Source organism: Hetaerina americana, unplaced genomic scaffold (assembly GCF_022747635.1).
Source record: "Hetaerina americana unplaced genomic scaffold, ioHetAmer1.1.p SCAF_23, whole genome shotgun sequence".
Lineage (NCBI taxonomy): Eukaryota > Metazoa > Arthropoda > Insecta > Odonata > Calopterygidae > Hetaerina > Hetaerina americana.
In genome coordinates this window covers 6,828,447-6,847,473 of record NW_027286797.1, presented here as the reverse complement: position 1 = coordinate 6,847,473, position 19,027 = coordinate 6,828,447, and the positions used below count along the sequence as shown (strand labels likewise).

At 33.4% G+C, this 19,027-nt stretch overlaps 1 protein-coding gene across 2 annotated transcripts in view; it reads left to right on the top strand.

The window, feature by feature from the left end:
- Positions 1-19,027, top strand: part of LOC139689389 (long-chain-fatty-acid--CoA ligase 5) — a 184,537-nt gene that overhangs the window by 155,611 nt on the left and 9,899 nt on the right. For both annotated transcript variants that reach the window (XM_071586482.1, XM_071586483.1), the window contains exons 6-7: positions 17,506-17,706; positions 18,241-18,458. In XM_071586482.1, coding sequence (XP_071442583.1) covers positions 17,506-17,706; positions 18,241-18,458 — 419 coding nt within the window. The remainder of the gene's footprint in view (positions 1-17,505; positions 17,707-18,240; positions 18,459-19,027) is intronic.

Here is a 19,027-nt window from a genome sequence, read left to right as displayed (position 1 = left end):
CATGGAATTTCATTTAATCAATCTTACTCTGCATAAATATTTTCATAGATATAATGTTTCTATAGAAGAAAATTGTGTTTACAATGGAAAAAATGCCTTGTATCATGTCAAAATTGTAGTTTTTAATGCCAAGAGTAAAAGTAAGTTTTCTGAAATCCATGTCATCTAGTATTGAGCAAGTACCTACAAAGTCAAATATCTTTGCATTAGAGTTCAAAATACTTTAATTTGTGCTAGTCCCATTATAAGATTTTGGAGAAGCTTGGAAGTTAATGTATTTCAATAGAAAATGTGAACATTAATTTAGATTAATCCGCTGATTGTAAAATCGTTTTTCACCTGGTCAGTATCATGAGAAATTTATTGCCAGAAGTGTCCATTGGGCTTGCTTTAATGAGATTAGAATAATAGTAATGAGATACTTTCCCTTAAGTACTACAATATTCAATCAATCTGACCCACTACAACAGAGGTCATTAACTTATGCTCTGAACTAAAACTGTATCAGATGAGAGATAGCCTAATTTTATGGCATCTGAGTATCAGTGTTTAGTCACTTTTCATCTTTACCAATTTTTTTCTTCCCATCTGTACTTTGTTACTAATTTTTTAGCATATTTCTAATTATTTATTTAGAACTTTAATGCATTTTAAAGGGTATTATTCTATTTTAAATAGTTAACAATGTTCTTCATTCAGTAGCCATAAAATATGTATACCTTTGAAAGAAATGTACAACAATATCTTCACGAACTCTTTTCAAAATCTCCAATAGAAATTTTCAATAATTAACTGTTAAATAGAGAATACTGATGCTGGAAATAGGGAAACCTCCCCTTTGCTTTCATGTTTATTAGGTTTTCTTGCCAATGTCTGTTTCTGATAGTCAGTTGGCATAGTCTTCTATGTTGTAGGAATTATGCATTTTGTATAGTCCAAAAACTAAACTGTTGGATAATTTTGGTAGATTTAAATTAATTTACTACTTTTTAGTGATGGTGACCTATTTCAAATAATTTTGCAGCAGTAAGAAAGATTTCATGTAGAACTAAAATTGTCATATTATACAAGTATTTCATATAATTTTGGGCTAGCAATTTAGAGAACAATTCTATTTTTGCCATTGACACATCTTATTTATAAGATTTTTGAGATGATTCATATTTAAGTAATTACATCCGGAACCACTGGGTAGGTGGTCACCCAGAATCTGGGTAGGGCACACAATGCAAGCAAATGGGCCAAAGATGGCCACCTATGCCATGACAAGTGGATTTTCGCTCTTCACTTAGATTGACTCATTTTCAGGGAGAAAAACATTGGAACTTTGTAGAAGCAGTAAAGAGTTTTTTGGAGCCGAGTACTGATCTAGTATGTTAAGCAAAGGAGTTTCTCTGTAAATTGTTGCAATCTGACTTAATTCTTTACTGTATAATGATGTGTGTCCAAGATTATCTTTAATTTAGTGCTTGACTTTGGGTAGGTTATTATCCAGATAATTGCTCAAATCCTTCAGTATTCATGACGATGTTGTACATTAAAATAAAATGATAAAAATGCTTATATTAATGGTTAGCTCCATCATTAGAGAATGCTATTTTTACTACAAATATGAGCCTGTGGCTAATGAAGGTTTAAAAGTCGTTTTTTTCTGTTTTTCAACTTTTGACGAGTTACTTGTAGTAAATTCGAATTAAGCAAATTTTGATGATGCCATGTGTATTTAGGGGCAGAGTTTAAAGAATATATAGAAAATTTTCAATGTTTAGTGTTGTAATGCTATCATATGTATCCAAGATACTTGTTATCATTTGGTGCTGCCTGTTATTCCATTGGTTATATCATTTGGTGCAACCTGTTAATATTTTAGGGATGATTATTTTCTAGAAGATTAATAAAGTAAGCAAAGAGTTGAAATTTTTAGAAATCATGCATTTGTTGCTGAAACCTCCACAAAAAAGGTGACTCTTTTCATGTGTCCACATTTGAAAGCTAAGATGCTTCTGTGTTTTCTCATTCCAATAATATCAGTGAGTCTTCAAAAAATGTTCATGGAATTAATCCCCATACAATTTCTTACAAAGACTTTCATGATGATCCAGTATTGAAGCCTTCATTTCAGTATTCCTCCATGCTAACATCTTCTATTATCAACTTTTCTGCTACTCCGCTATAACTCTTACTTTCAATTGCAATTGTAATACCTTCATTCTAACTTTATCTGTTGCAGGCCTTCTAAGGTCCAGCTGATGACTGTTTGTAGCCTAGCCTGAGGGCTCATGCTACAGAGTAGGTTAAATTTTGTTATTATAAGATACCAACTGCCATTAAATTTGGATATATACCTACATTCAAAGCTGCAGTGGATATAAAAAAACATTTTCAAGGCTTGTGTAAGCCTATCATCTGCATATAAACCTAGAACACATAGTGGAAATTAAATGTACTCTGTGTGTGAATGAGTTTTGTAAATAATTAATTTATTTCTGAGTTTGCCATCAGATCTACTGCACCCTTTGACTGTAATGCTAAAGTATATGTTTTGCAAGCTTTCACTAATTTCTGTATAAACTCTCATTCATTTTTGGCAGTTATACTAAAAGAACATGTCTTCTAAATGCAAGAATTGTACTTAAAATCATATGATATTTACAAGTACCTTGTGATTTTACTAAATTTTGATAGTATGTTTGTAGGAGGAACTTCTGCGTTTGAGGGTGGATGGAATTATTAATCCAACATCAGTAAGTATTATAGGTTCTCTGAATGTTTTGATGAAACTGTGGTGATTTTGTGTCTTTTGAGTGATTTTACTCCTTTTGAATTTAGTTGTCTGTCTAGTCTTCTACTGATCTCAATTCCCCAACTCTGCAGAACTCATACTGAACCCACTATGCTCACATGTTTATTTTCACAATGATTTCCAATAAATGGTTGTGATGAGGAAGACATTTTTAATACCTTTCCATTCCTCATTTAGTGATTGGTCACACGCATACAGTGATTTTTTTATGCACAGACATGTTTTGAAAAGTATATGTTGTTCCCTGGAGTGCACATGGTGAGTCTCAGAATCCAAACAAGTGCTGATGAAATGAATTTAAATTGCTCTCTTTGGAACAATATGGACTATCACTTAGTTTTTTGATGCAGACTCAGCTTTTTTGCAAGTATTAAATATTGATGAATAATTACATAAATCTGTGATACCACTCACAGGAAATACTACACAAAATACAGTAGTGCTCAGGGTGTGAGCTCTTCAATTAAAAAAAAAGACAAAGCAATACTCATTTGGTAGCTGCTCAGCATCACAGAAACATGGAGCTGGATATGACTATTCTTTCGACCTTAATGTTTGACTGATACTGGGAAAATAAATCACCTCAGTTTTGAAGATTTTTATGCTTTTACCATGAAATGAATGATGATGCTTCATGTTCTCATGCCAAGGAGTAAATATCAATTTCTACTCACTTGTTACAATTTCATGGTAGTATCAGGATAGCAGGGAAAAAATAATTGCGGGGAAGATAGGAAAGTATTGACAGATTAATCAGAAGCCATGTCATATTAGACTAATTTAGGCAAGATTGCCAAAATTAGTCTAATATGCGTTGAAAACAAAAATTCTTCATTGAAAAATGGCAGACTTGTCTGAGGTGATGGTCTTTTCAACTTTGGCGTATGAAGAGAAGAGGAGATATCAAAATCTACCCAAAAAATTTAGCTGATCGTATCGTTTCAGCTGGGCACAACAGTAAAGATGATGTGAGAGTAGGTGTTCCAAATTATTTATAGCTGAGTAAGTTTAGTTTATGAAAAAAAGGTGTGGATCAAAACTGAACAGATATACAGTATATATCTGTGAAAATTTGAAAAGTACGAGGGCGATTGGAAAAGTAAGGTCTCCTATTTTTTTCATGAAAAAATCAAATTTATTCTTAGCTTTGCATACATCATAGGAAAGGTTGAGAATTTAGCTGTTTTTCTGCATAGTTGCCTTGACAATCAATCACTTTTTGCATCCTTGTAAACAGCTTTTTAATACCAGCATTGTACCTTTCTCCCACTGCGTCATGAAGCCAACTGCCAACAACGATGTATGCAAAGTCGGGAATAAATTTGATTTTTCATGAAAAAGAAAACAGGGGACCTTACTTTTTGAATCACCCTCGTATGCATGTTTTTAAAATGCAGACTTCTTAGCCAATGAAGCCTTGAATGCTTAGTTAACTCCTATTAGAATAATATCTTTATATTATTCCTAACTGCCAGAACTTTGTAAGCATTGAATTTTTTTTAATACGAATAATATACCCTTAGGATATTATTTGAGTTGATTGACATAGAAAAATATTGATGTGTACTCTTAGGTTATTTGTTAAATTTCAGGATTAATCATAAATTAATAATGCCTTTGATTGTATATGCTTGAAACAAAGCAGGTCATTTTATAAACAGTATTTTTGATATTTTGCCAGCCATTTGCAGGTATCATTTTTTTTAGGTCAACTCGGGTAGCAAAATGAATTGATGAGCCTGATATTTTCAGTACATGTTGTCACGTTCTACTAAGAGGCGTGAGTTCTGCAGGGTTAACAGTCAACTTAAATAATGCTGCGCTAACTGGTTCCACTTCCAGCTGGTACAGCCACACTCTTCATTCCATTATAATGCACTTTGACAAGTAAAAATCTCTTTTTTAAGAGTCAGTACTCTGCTTCCATTTAATATGCCGCATTTAAAAATTTTATTGATATTCTGATAGGTTATCCAAGTAAATCTAGCGATATTTACATTTATTAAAATTTCACTAATTGAAGAAGTAATTTATTGAATTTACTCAGTTTTCCTCATAGTTATTCTTTTATGATACTATCAGTTAAATTTCTTGTAAGTAAAGAGAAATGAAAGAAAAAGATAAGTTAAATTTTTTTAAACTGAGTCTTAAAAATAATAATTTTGAAAATTCTTGTATTAAGTGCTCAAAGCAGATATAAGATCTATACCAAGATTGGTACCAGTCACAGTCAATCCAAAATTGTTAGCTGTGGATATACAACACACAGACAGCTGCCATATTGTAATGAGACTCCTCTACTACATGATGACCTCATTAGTGGCTTTATTCATAATGCATGCAGTGGTTAAATAGTTAAAATTTATATTCTTGTGATATTTATTCATAAAATTACATTTAAATGCATTTTTGGGATACAGATATATGGTAGAAGCTATATTGTGAAATGGCTGATATAATTTAATGATAATTCTGTCATCCGTCTGTTATCTCACATCACCACATTATCATCTTTCATCACACTACCATACATCTTGGGCACAGGCTGATCAAACTGTCATAATCCTCATTTTGCCTTGAATGATTACTGGTTATGATTTTAGACTGGATAAGACATTGAAACCAATGTTACTTAGGAACTGAGTAACCTGTCTCTCAAACTGGCTAATCCTTTGAATTTTTTTAACAGTGTGAGAGTAAATGACTTCCACTTCACTAAATGAATTCCTTTGCCGTTAATGACCACTGGCTCAGTAAGAAAAAAGGCATTAAAATGTATTCATCAGTCTTTGAAATCTATATATTCTTTCCTGTAAGAAAGTACACTTCTTTGATGTTATTCAGGACCTTACAAGTGATGGGAATTCTATGAAAAAAATGTTGTACTTACATTTTTTAACTATGATTTCAAGCTTACAAAATATGTATAGAGAACCTGGATTTACCTGGAAATGTCTGGGATAGTATACAGTATTGATTTGTTAGTGTGTTAAATTTGATGATGCTAGGCTAAAGTTTTCATTCAAAAATCCTCATATGCACCTCAATGAATGGAGGAATATTTCACCTTGCTGTAGAAATGAAATTTTAAAATAATGAATATGGGAAATTTCATAGGAATTTGAAAAAATTGAGCGTCACAAATTTTCACTTTTGCCAGATTTTTTTAGGAAAACACTTTGTATATTGTTATTTAATCCTTTTAATGACAAAAGCTAATGCAATAATATATTATCAGTTTCAAAGCTTGATGCTGTCTTCAGTTCACCTTCTGTAGAGATATCAAAGCTCAAAGTATTTTTATATCTGATGCTGTTCAATTAATTTCTTGCATTGGTTAATCATTAAATTCAGAGTAAAATTTTAAAAATTTGGTGCTCTTTTTGTTAACTGGCAAATTAATTGTAATGGCTTATGCTATCTGGAAGAACATCTAAGGCTTGCAAGTATTTTGTTTTGCTTGCTGTACTCAAGAGGAATTTCATCCTTTCCTTATCTCAGTTACCTTACTTTGCATGAGAAATTGAAATAAACTGTAAATTTCTCCCATATTTATTGCAGTATAACCAGTTTCATCACTTATGAAGCATCTTCAGAGGATGTCATGTAGTGATGAAATCAGTCATACCACAATGAATTTTGGTGAAATATACAAAGTTATTAACAATTCATTAAGATGTAATCTTACAAGGTTGAGTATAATGCCACTGAATTTACTTTGCATTATTCTTAATAGGACCATACTACCAGCCATATCTGTTATTTTGTTGCATTATGTGCTCCTCGGCTTACTGTAAGCCTTGGAATGCCACTTAGGGTATGGGCACTACTTGGCCATATAGTGTAGTGTCTAAAATTTGACTTCTGTACTTCAAACACAAATCCTTAGTACACTCAGGAAACCAATTTATTTTAAATTCTTAATGTTGACCTGAATAACCCTTGCAATAATCAACCTGGAGGAATTGTACATGTGAGGGTTGAGCTCACCTCTTATGGAATGTGAAATCAGCACATCAGGGTAGAGGGTTCAATCCCTTTCCTGTATTACCTACAGTTTCTCAGAAGACTTAGTACCGACACAGCTTGGGTTGAGGTGAGGGTACTCAGTCACCAGGAAATGAACTCAGGCTCCCCAGTCATTAGCTGAATGCTCTCCCCATTTAATTAGAAGGGTCTTGAAGATACCATATACTAATTGATCAGTGCAGGATATAGCTCGTTGGACATTGCTAGGAGTTTTATCACAATTGTTGGTCAATCTTGCGCTATTAACAGAATGTGGTTTCATGAGCCACACTGTTCATGTCTGGAATTTCACTTGGAATAAGATATTTTCTTTGTCGTTTCTAGAGTTAAAATGCCTCACTTATTAGTCATATAGCAATGCTGGTAACAGGGGGATGAATATATTCTGCCTTATCATAAATGATGCAAATGTTTTAAACACCGGGATACCCAATTACTTTTTGGCAGAGGATTATTTTTAAAACTAGCTTCAAACTCTTAAATGTCAATGAATCTCCTATGTTTATATCACTATTATTGCAGTGAGTACAATTGACTGGATGTGTTTTTAGAAGTAGAACTACTTGTTCTATGGCCAAAAAAAATTCCATGTAATATTACATAGAGCTTAATTTTTCAGTTGGGATGTCAAGGAAATGAAAAGGGTTTTACTCAAAAAAGGGCATAAATTTCATTTGATTTCGTGAACTGATGCGTTTCATAGAATTTTGTAGAATTTCAATCATAAATAAGTAGGGAAAGTTAACATTTTTGCAGCTGGTTTCAGGGTGAGAAATACTTAAGGTCAACTCAATTCTTACGCATTTTTTACACATTTAATACCATATACAAACTTCAATGGTGTAATCTAAAAGCAAACAATGAAAGAAAATCTACTTTAAAAAATAAACATTTTCAATTTGAGTCTTAAGGATCCCGAGTGCCGTATTTTCCCATGTACAACAATGTTCATATGATTGACAGAAATGACAACGGGTTATGTAAAATGAAAATTGAAAAAATTCAAACCGATGTATATGATTTTCTTCTACCAATATTTTTCTTCATGGAGTAATTTTCTTGAGAAAATTCTAAATTACTAAAGCTGACCTCAACACAGGTTAAAAAAAATCACCATATATATGTATGTATATATATGTATATGTATGTATGTGTATGTATATGTATGTATGTGTATGTATGTTTATATATGTATATGTATGTATGTGTATGTATGTGTATGTATATGTGTATGTATGTGTGTGTGTGTATATATATATATATATATATATATATATATATATATATATATATATATATATATATATATATATATATATATATATGCATATGTATGTATATGTGTGTATGTATATGTATATGTATATATATATATATATATATATATATATATATATATATGTATATGTATATGTATATATATATATATATATATATATATATATGTATATGTATATGTATATATATATATATATATATATATATATATATACACATACACACATATACATACATATGCATATATTATATATATATGGGTCACGGTAGTCCAGTGGGTAGAGCGTTGGACTTCTGACCAGAGGGTCCTGGGTTTGATTCCCGGGCAAGGCACTCTGGGCACCTGTAGCTCCACCCAAGCTGAAGTGATTTTTTTGGGTACCAGGTCTTCCTGGGGAACCATAACTGGCACAGGGAAAGGAACTAGCTCCCCTACCCTGATGTGTGAATTTTCACATGCTATATAGGGCTTAGGACTGGGTGATCTCTACCATCACCTTTTAAACCGACCTTCGGGTTGATTACTGTGTTTATGGTTTATATATATATATATATATATATGTATATCCCAGACTACAACATTGACGTGGTGGAAGGGCTTGTGCGTTCCGATGACCCCCAGAGTTTTGCTGGCAGGAGTAATAATAATTGCTCCTGGTAGGGTCACCCATGCCAGATAGGTCAAAGGTTAGGAGCCATACGAAAGGTAGTCCACGCAGCGTCTGTTCCTCTATGAGGTGGCTGCAATGGTGTCTGACCCCAGTGGGGTGGCCAGTAAGTGATGGTGTCACGTTAAAAACACCAATTATTAGTTATTTGTCCAATAACTAATATTTTAGGTGGCATTATGTCTGCATTTATGAAAAATGTTGATAAAATAGAAGTATTTATTTAGACATGATCATACACCAGTGGTAGCTTCTCTGCCAATGAGTTATCACTCCGGCAATATGTAGGAGGAATTTTTTGGGTTGATATCTTGAGCATTGTAGTTTCTAAATGTGCTTGACAAGAGGACTTAGAAGATTTAGACAATCTGCAACTTGAGAATGATACCAAAATAGGAAGATTTTTCTAGTACTAGGAAAAGAACTGAGGAAAGTGCACACAGTAATTGGAAATGTTTAATTACTGACCTTTAGTTAGAATGTGAAGTCATTAATATGTGAATATGCCTCATGAACTCCAATGATAGTGTCCTTAGAAAATATCCTGGAGGTTTACATAAGATGATAGAGGCAATTGTGTACAGTTTTCAGTTCTCAAATCGAGTCTACTGCTTGCAGATTAATAATTCATCATGAAGTTTTGACATCATGGAGTTGTTGGGAATAATGCTGATGAGCTTAACCAATAACAACTACCAGAACCAGCTGAGGGGTTCCTGTTGGTGTCTAAGGCGATTGCTCCAACAAAAGCCAAAGAAATAGCAGAGATTCCTTCTTCTGGATCTGGTACTTTATTCTTCATTGTGGTGCTCAATAGGGGTGTGACCCATTCACCCTTGGGTGAGTTCACCTAACTTACTACAGAATGGAAGATATGGGTATCTACCTATCCTTGTGAGGGAGTAAAAATGCATAAGCTGTGTCAAGGTAAAATATCACTATGTAATGCATGATTGCTATTGTGAAACCATTCCATAAAAGTAACTTCCTGTTATAAATGTTGAATAACAGATATAGATAATGAGTTAGATGAACAAGGTGAAGATGTTTTACTTAGAAAAGAAACTTATCCCAAAAGGTTGCTGGAGTCATCCATAGTAAATGTGTTTAATCAGTTATGTGTCTGGTTCAATTATGTTGATGCTGATCTTATTGAAAAGAACAATTTATAAGCATTTGGAATTGAAACAATGCATCGGAACAAGGAAGAATTACTGGGAATGACTATCAATTGGTGGTAAAACGGTCTGCCGAGAGGAAGAGATGTATGTAGGCATATTGAAAATAAGTCTCAGGGATGAGCTAGCTAGACTCAATATGGCCAAACCCACACCTCTTTCTGTGCATCAGAAATTTCAAGAGATACTGCATGGTTTAGAACATGCCATAATAAGAATTCCTTTGGGAATGAAATTAAAGTGGATACCCTCAGGGGTGCTGACTAGTGAATTTATTGTGTCACAAAAGAAAATGTTTGCTGGACCTTCACCTAATTTTTCTAAATAAATTTGCTAAGAAGAGAGTAAAAATATGAAGATCACATCAAAGTATTACTTAAATTGGCAATACAGGGATAGCACATTCTCATATATCAATTCAAGATGATATATCTGGATTCCACTGATGACACCATTCCAATTACTTTTTCTATTTTACGACTAAAGAAGTATTAGGCATCTGTGAAAAAGAATCTTATTGGAATGGATTTATTTTGGACCGAGAAATATAGCGATAAGAGAGCACTTGCCCTCTCAGGGAAGCCTCTCATTTCTCATCCTAATTTGATTACAATATACATTGGCAGTGAAGTTTACCAATGAAGATACAAAAATACCTGATACAAAAATTATCACAAAAGGAAAATGCTTTCCAAGTCTGAAAGATAAAAACCAGTGTTATGACTGGCTTTTCATTTTATTTTATCAAAATGGGAAAACATATATGTTATTAACTTATACAGTGCAAGTGATTTTTATTTATACAAATATTTAATAAGCATATTCACTTTTGTACTTTTATAAAAGTATGAATCCAAGTAGACTTTTGACTAGTGGATTTATAACACTAGTTATATGAATCTAACTATCAGTTTTGTTTATTAACATGTACTAGTATTCAAGCCTTGAAAATTATCCAACAAATTCTGGGTTCTAGTAGATTGCCAGTACATAAATCTATATATTTGGATTGTGTATTGTAAATTTAATTTTTATTTTAATGCATGATGGTAAATTTAGCCAAAGCATGGGTGTATGTAGACTGGTATGCAATTTATGTGCAGCATGTTTTGGCTTCTCATTTCAAAGCTCACCCTACCTCTATCCAACAGCCTCTTTCATTAACTTGTCCACTGATATATTCAGTTCCATATACTCAAAATAATTGGCAATTTCAGGTATGTCTACCCCTTCATGCTGAATATTCACTTATTAATGCATTATGATCTACAAAGATTGTTTGCTCCTTGAACGTATTGCCTCTTCTTAAAGTAGAAGTAATAATTTGTGCTTGGTAATTGTTGTATTTCTGGGAAAACCATATTATAAGATGTATTATTGCATCAAAAATATTGAATTATCTTCGATCCATTTTCCCCTAAACAGTGACTGTGTATACCTTGATTTGTCAGAAATGTCTCTCTACTCTACTTATCAGTAGCATGAGATGCATCCTATGAAATTGACAAGAAATGATATAAAGAGTAATGTTGTAGTGATTCTATTTATCATATCTGCAAAATATGGATTTTGATCAATTAATTCATATTTGCAGGGAAATATGAGAATATGAATATCTAATCTGTAATACCCAGCTTTATTGCATTGTTATTCAAGGCATAATTTTCAAACAGTCCATGTAAACACATCCAAACTTTCCAGAATAAAGATGAATATTGGCATGACATTGTTTCCATGCTACTAAAACTGTTGGGATTGAAGCATTGGTATCAAACAACCCCAAGAGAGATATAACAAATGGAGGGAGGAGTGAGCAAAACATGCTTTTTTTACTGTCACATCTGGGAGAAAATCAAAAGAAATTCATTTCTATTCCTTAAGAATCTTATTATGGCCCATCGATATACTTATGTCTCATTTTTATTGTTGTTATTATGCAAGTTAAGTAAAAATTATTACCTCTCCCATCACTAGGACTTCATAAATTAATAATTTTTACAATAAAAAAAAATACTTGCCTTGACTTGGTCCCTCTTCAAAAAAAATTTCAGCAAGAGAGGTTTTGGTAACTATAGTAATTGGCTAGGACATTAGAGAGGTAGATTGAAGACATAGATTTGTGTCCAGATCAAGGTTGGTTTCACTGTAAAATTTTGCTTAAAAATGTGCAGCATGAAAGTACAGAAAATTAGCATTTATTCACTATTACTTTGCTCTTACACTAATTAAAATCAGTCCCATAAGTCTGGGCATCATTGTTAATCTGATCTGCTCTGGGTTTTGTCATAAATATAGGTAATCCATTTCTGAGGATTAATTTGTAGGATATTCCTCAAGCTATTCTTCTGCTTAAAAATATCTAAACTCCTTATATATAATGCAACAATATCAGAGTGTAAAAATCATTCACCTTGACCGGAATCCCAGTTGCCATGTTTTGTTTGACCAGGATACCAGTCAAGGCGAATGATTTTTACACTCTGAAATCGATGCATTTTAATGCACATTTAGTGGATGAATCCATTAAAAGTTACTGTTGCAGCATTCCCGCAGTCTCTTGGAATTTTCCTTTTTCATAGTTCCTTGAATTCTCTCATTAATGTCTTGCATAATTCATGTGCTTCTCATAATTCATCCTTGGCATTATCCTTTATTTCTTCCCCTCTCAAGCATTTTATAGCAATGGACATTTTATTCAATACTTGGCAGAATTTACTAATTTATTCTATGTATGGTTAGTTGTGGACAAGGATTAAATTTCTTTCCTGAAGAAGCCTGGGGTATCAAGGCTTTTAATATGAACAGGCATTATCATTATGATGAATAAAATGGGTAATAAAAATACTGCCACTATTTTTAAAATTTGAAATTGAATCCAGCATATTTCAATGTCCAGTGACTCCACAGGTCATTAGAGCTAGTTTATAGTTTCCGTGGCCACCAAATCTACTATAGAGGATAATTATATGTGATGGTGATTTTGATCATGCCCAAAAGAAGCTCCATGATCTTGCATCTGAAGAAATGAAGCATCTTTGTCATTGCTATTTGATGCAGTTTGGGTACAATTTCCCTTTCATCTTTCTCTTGTTTTACTTCTCCACTCTGAATCCTAATTTAGGTTTTAATTTCTCATGGTTTTTCCATTCTAATTAAGCAAATACACAGCATAATCTCATGAAAGCCTATCTTCCTTACCTTTGTCACAGTTTGTTTTCAATTGGTCTTTGTTAACATTCATTTAATATAATGAACATATTGAACACCCACTTTAATGAGCTAATACACAAGTGTAGTTGAATGTGAATATCTTTTGGCTAACTCTGTTTATCCTAGTCCAATTGTCCTCCCCAATGACAATCCAAGGCTATTCTTCCAAACATAATGGCCTTTCCAAAACTGCTGCTCTTATCTCCACATTGGTATCAGGAATCAGCTGCTGTATGGCCTATCAAAGATAATTTGTATTGAATATCACTTGTTGGGTACCTACAAACTTTGCCACCCACATTTAGGGGCAGGGATTTTAAATCTGTCGCATCCTTTCCCGATTATGGATTGAGTATTTTGAGCTCTTTTGTTATTTTCTCTAAACTATGAAACTGTTTCTTTTTGCAGTTGCCTGAATCTCTTCTCACCTTACTTCTTCATTTTTATGATCTTCTCTCAAGTCAATTATCTGGATGAACATTTTTATAGTCAAGGTTTTAGTTTATTCTCAATTAAAATGTCTTACCTAGGCTTCTATAAACTAAGGTTTTAATACAAATCTAGTTCATTTCAGAGTACTCCACTACATGGTTTATGTACCTCATTAATCATTGCAATGGGTTTAGAGATATTTCTTTCATGATACTCGAAAATGTTATCACGATCATTCACCTGACACAGTTGAAACTCATATGCAGCAAGAATGTGAAAGTGAGCTCAAAACCACAATAATGCTATGTTGCATCCAAATTAACCAGCATACTGGTTAGCCTGGCACCATGATTTAATTGAGAGTAACTTGTATCCCAATGATCATTAAGTGTGCATACTTGGAAGTTAGGAGTCTGTCAATAATTAAACTAGGTTATGACAGCTACAATGGGACATTTCATCATGTATTGCATTAGTACAGAGAAATACCACTATAAGGGATTTAGAAGATTATCTTTCAGCTCATATTTTGATCTTATTCTTGAGAAATTTCTGTGAGCTCTATATTTGAGAAATAGATGTTGTTTTACAGCTTGTGTTCCCAGTAATATTTCATGTATTGAATAAAAATGCAAACATTTATCTGCCTACTTAACTCCATGAAGAAAAGGTTTTACTCAAGCTATTTCCCATGTTATCGTATGCATGGGTACATGCATCCAAATTGAGTGATAAATTTACTGGCCTAGTATTTCAAGTGACTTGGAAAACTTCCTGTATGTTTGTTAAATATGTTACCCTAATGGCCTCAATATCTTGCTAAATATTTAAAAAAGTTTTCCTCAAAAAATAATTTTTCTCGGGCGATTTTTTTTTAAATTCAATGCAATCATCATATGGCATAATTTGATCTCATTAAAATTTTCATTTGTGGTTTCAAAGGAAATCTCTCTTTGCTATTAGTGTATTTTGCATAGTTTTTCTGCATTTAGCATAAACAATTAAGTGGCAATGGTGGACGACATTACTTCATGGAACTCCTTCATTATTCATACTATACCCTTTGCTATTTGACACAAACTTTGTGGGGAATAGCAGAGTGAAAAGGGACATGATTCCTGTTTGACAGGAAAGGATGGAAACACAAAAACTAATTTATATTTTTTTTACAAACTTAGCTTTGACATTTGGTGCTTTCATGCCACACAATTGCCATAAAGTCTCTGTGGGTTTTCCACTGGTCCAGAAGGTCAGGCGCTGACATTTTGATGACAAGCATAATCATCATCCTCAAGGCATTGATACCAGATCATCAATTCAGCCATCCTTGTATATCCATCCTCCACTTGGGCTCAGCTCACACTCCTAATTGACTGCTGATCACGCTCTCTCTCCTTCTCCTTTCTGTCTTTATTTTATGGAGCCCTGGCATCCACATGTGACTGAGGGCATATCCTGTATTGATGGAAAAGATTTCTACCCAGATGGATTTCTATTGCCTATGTTGTCAGATGGTCCCATGGATGATTTTTTTGGAGCAGCTATGTCTAATCCATCTCCTGTACTCCTTGATTTTGGTTTTCATATTTTGGCCTCTCTCCCTTATGGAGGCTTCTCTGGTCTTGCATGGGATGTGTTAAGTCCCCAAAGTCAAGGAGCACAGGAGATGCATTAGACTGATCTGCCCTGAAATATCAGCCATTGCAGAGCACAGCCTCTTTCAACTGAGTAAAGTAATTTACCCTCCATAATTTTCCTGAGAAAGTTGAAATAATATAGCATAGTGTGTGCAACACAATTCCAGTTTCATGTCAACAATGTTTTGATGCTATTGCGTAATTATCAAGACAATATGTCGGAGACATAATTGATTTATTGCCTTCATAATAATGCAATTGCATTGAAACTGCATTCATTTATATTCAATTTTAATTTTGAGGAATATAATAAGTTTTTTGCATTCAAGTATAGTTAAGTTCACCTAGTGAAGCCTGCTACTTTTGACAACATTCATGAGAAACATTAAAAATTTAATTTGTTTTGACAGTATACTGTGTTGCTGTAGATATAGTATATTGGTAGGAGTGCCGGTTACAGTTCCAGTTAAAAGAGCATGTCTACACAAACAAAATCACTGAGATAAATAATTAATTAGGTATCATCACACAAGTGATTTTGACCTACCATTCTGAAAAACACGTCACATTATCTGGGAAATTAATTTAAAAATTTGATTCCTGAATCCATCATATTGGATAATTTCATCCCATTGCATTGTGTAATGTAATAATTGACTTGCTCAGTTGAAGAGACATGTATGTATATGCATATATGGAGGAAAATACAAGGCATATTAGAATAGTAAAACCATTTTCTTTTATTTAAATATTGGCTGGTCAGAACAAAGTCATACACATGCAGCACCATCTATTTATTTTTTGTAAAGCTATTGAAGTTATTGTTTTGATTCAGTAGTCATTTGCCTGTTGCTGAATTCAGGTAATAATTTCCACAAAAATCATTACTCCTGCCAGTTGTGAAGTGCATGTTGTGATTCAATTATTGTGTGTTAAAGGATCATCAGCTGCCCAAATTCTTCTATTGTTGCACCTAGTTTGTGATTATTGCCGATGGTAATGAGTGAAGAAAAGGTTAGACAGTGGTGTCAAGACTTCAAAAATGGCTGTACAGATGTGCATGATGAAGTAGCAGGTCCAGTATCCAAACCGATGTAATTTTTCAACTAGTGAATCAAGAACTGCAGTCTTATTAGCACTAGACAATTAATACACTACCTTATGAAATTCCTCTTGTTGGATGCACCTCTATTGGCACAATTTTTATAGAAAGGCTCAGATATCACAAATTGTGTGCAAGATGTGTACCAGAAATGCTTATCAACCAACACAAAGAGCAAAGAAAGTTGGGAGGGCAAGCATTTTTGGACCATTTGGAACTTTTTGATCCCCCACTCTAGATTTTGGGAATTGCACATAGAGCAACTATTTGCTCTTCTTGTGCATGCTACAGTGGCTTGGTAGTAATGGTGTGAAGGTGACAAGGAAGTCAAGATCACCAGTGTCAACTGGTGCAATTCCCAGGCAGCAAGCTTATATGCTGAGGGATTAAAACAGGTACATTACGAAAAATGGTTGGAAGTGAATGGCATATGTGTAAGAAAATTGAATTATGAATGTTATGATATACAAAGCATTAATTAATTTTAATTATATCAGGGATCCAAATTTCTCCAAATTTACTCTTCTCTAGATTATGCATGCTATTTTTTCTATTTTTTACTCTTTTTCTGAGTCATATTGCCTTTGTTTCTTGCTGTAATTTCACGGTGGGTAAAGCTACTTCTATTTTTACATCATTAAAACAGAGTACAATTTGCAAGTTGTCAAAGGTAATGTGGATTATTTTTTTATGTAATTTTATGCACAATTTTCCTAAGCATAGTGTTCTTCCTTATTCTGCTGTGAATACTAAGGATATGAGCTTCATATCTAAGATAATATTTAATTGATAATTGATGCACATGATAAAATAATAAGACACATAATACCTTAATGGGTATTATGCAGTGTGAAAAAAATTGTATTTTGGTAATAATGATTATGGCTCGGCAAGGAATAAGGTGTGGCAATGAATTAGGATGCTGGTAAACCATGGTCATCTGAAAAAATGGAAGTTGAGTTTGCAGATATGAAGGCTGCACCTACTGAATGCAAGGGTTTCAGTTGTGTATCATGATCAGAATGGCATCCCAGTGTTATATGTTTGATTGGCAATAGTTACAATTATCATTAATGTCATTTCTATGAATGAAAAGTGAAAAAACACTCACAGGAATACTTCCTACAACTGACAATTCAAAGATTGATTTTTCTGTTGTATATTGCAGCCTCCACGTATAAATGATGTGTCTACCATATGTTATACTTCGGGGACAACTGGCAATCCAAAAGGTGTGATGCTGAGCCATGAAAATGTAGTGTCAGCAGTGTGTGCAGTTATTTTGCAACTCGGAGACCACCGTCCAACACGTAATGATGTCATGATATCATTTCTTCCCTTGGCTCATATGTTGGAAAGGTGTTGTGAGGTATGGAGCTGTATGTAATATGTTTCATTAGACGTAAGCAAATGAAAGAGTTATCAGTGCAACTGCTGGAATTTATCATAATGAATGAATGAAACATTGCGATACCATACACACATTAAATAATTAAAAATAATTTTTCAAATTAAAGTACTAAATTTTTGTCTGTACTTAAATTAAAGTTTCTATTTAAGCTCTTGAAAATTTTAGCTGTCTCAAAAATTCAGAATGCTAAGTATCATTTTAGTGGTAGCTCTATATTGTAGTAATCGAGTAACTATTTCATTGGACTGCTATTTATCTTTGATGAATAGTTCTTGCTGAAATTTTCACTTTGGAAAATTAAAGTTTTGGCTGGGTAAACCTAAAATTAGGAAGCTTATACATAAACCCAGCATTGTGGCAGATTAGTAAAACAATATTTATAACAAATTACTTAACTCTTAAAAATATAACTTGTTTTGTATATTGTTGCTTAATTTATGGTTGGTTTTCCCTAAATTAATTAATAACACTTCTTTGCTAAAATTGTTTTAGACTGGTATGTACATGGTGGGAGGAGCTGTTGGATTTTATTCTGGTGATATCCGAAAGCTCTCTGATGACATGAAAGCCCTCCGTCCAACTGTCTCACCTGCAGTTCCAAGGTTACTAAACCGTATCTATGACAAGGTAGTCTCTGAAGTGAGCACCTCCTTCATCAAGCGAGCAATGTTCAACATGGCCCTCAGCAGCAAGGAAAGTGAAATTAAAAGGTATTTATCCACCAACATCTGTTAAAAATAGGAACACCAAAAGCACAGTCATCCGCCTTAGTGGTTCACTTGTGTTTGGCTGAATTGAATACACCCTATGTCATGCATATCAAACTATTCAGGGACTCATTTCTAAAAGGCACAAGTCAATGCCCTTTAGATAGTATTCTTAAGCCCTCAATGGCTTTAAAAAATATTTACTATAAATTTAATTTTAGACATTTGAAATACCTGCTGACAAGAATGGTGGGTTAAATAAATGCTCAAACAATGTAATATCATTATGAATCTCTGAATAAATTAACTACTAGGACTTAACAATGGTGATGTAGTTTTTCAAAACAGCCCAAATGTTGTGTGGTTTACTTTGCCCCAAATCTCTGAGATGACCTGAAAGTCACATCTGTTATTCTCACACTCATTGCATCATACTTCAACACTTAATTGCAAAATAATCCAATTCTCCAGGGTTCTCACCAATATATCACGGTTGCTAGGCTTCCCGCACTGAAGTATAGCAGTGTGAGAGCTTCCAGAGGAAGCATTCAGAATTGAGTACAGTATTCTTC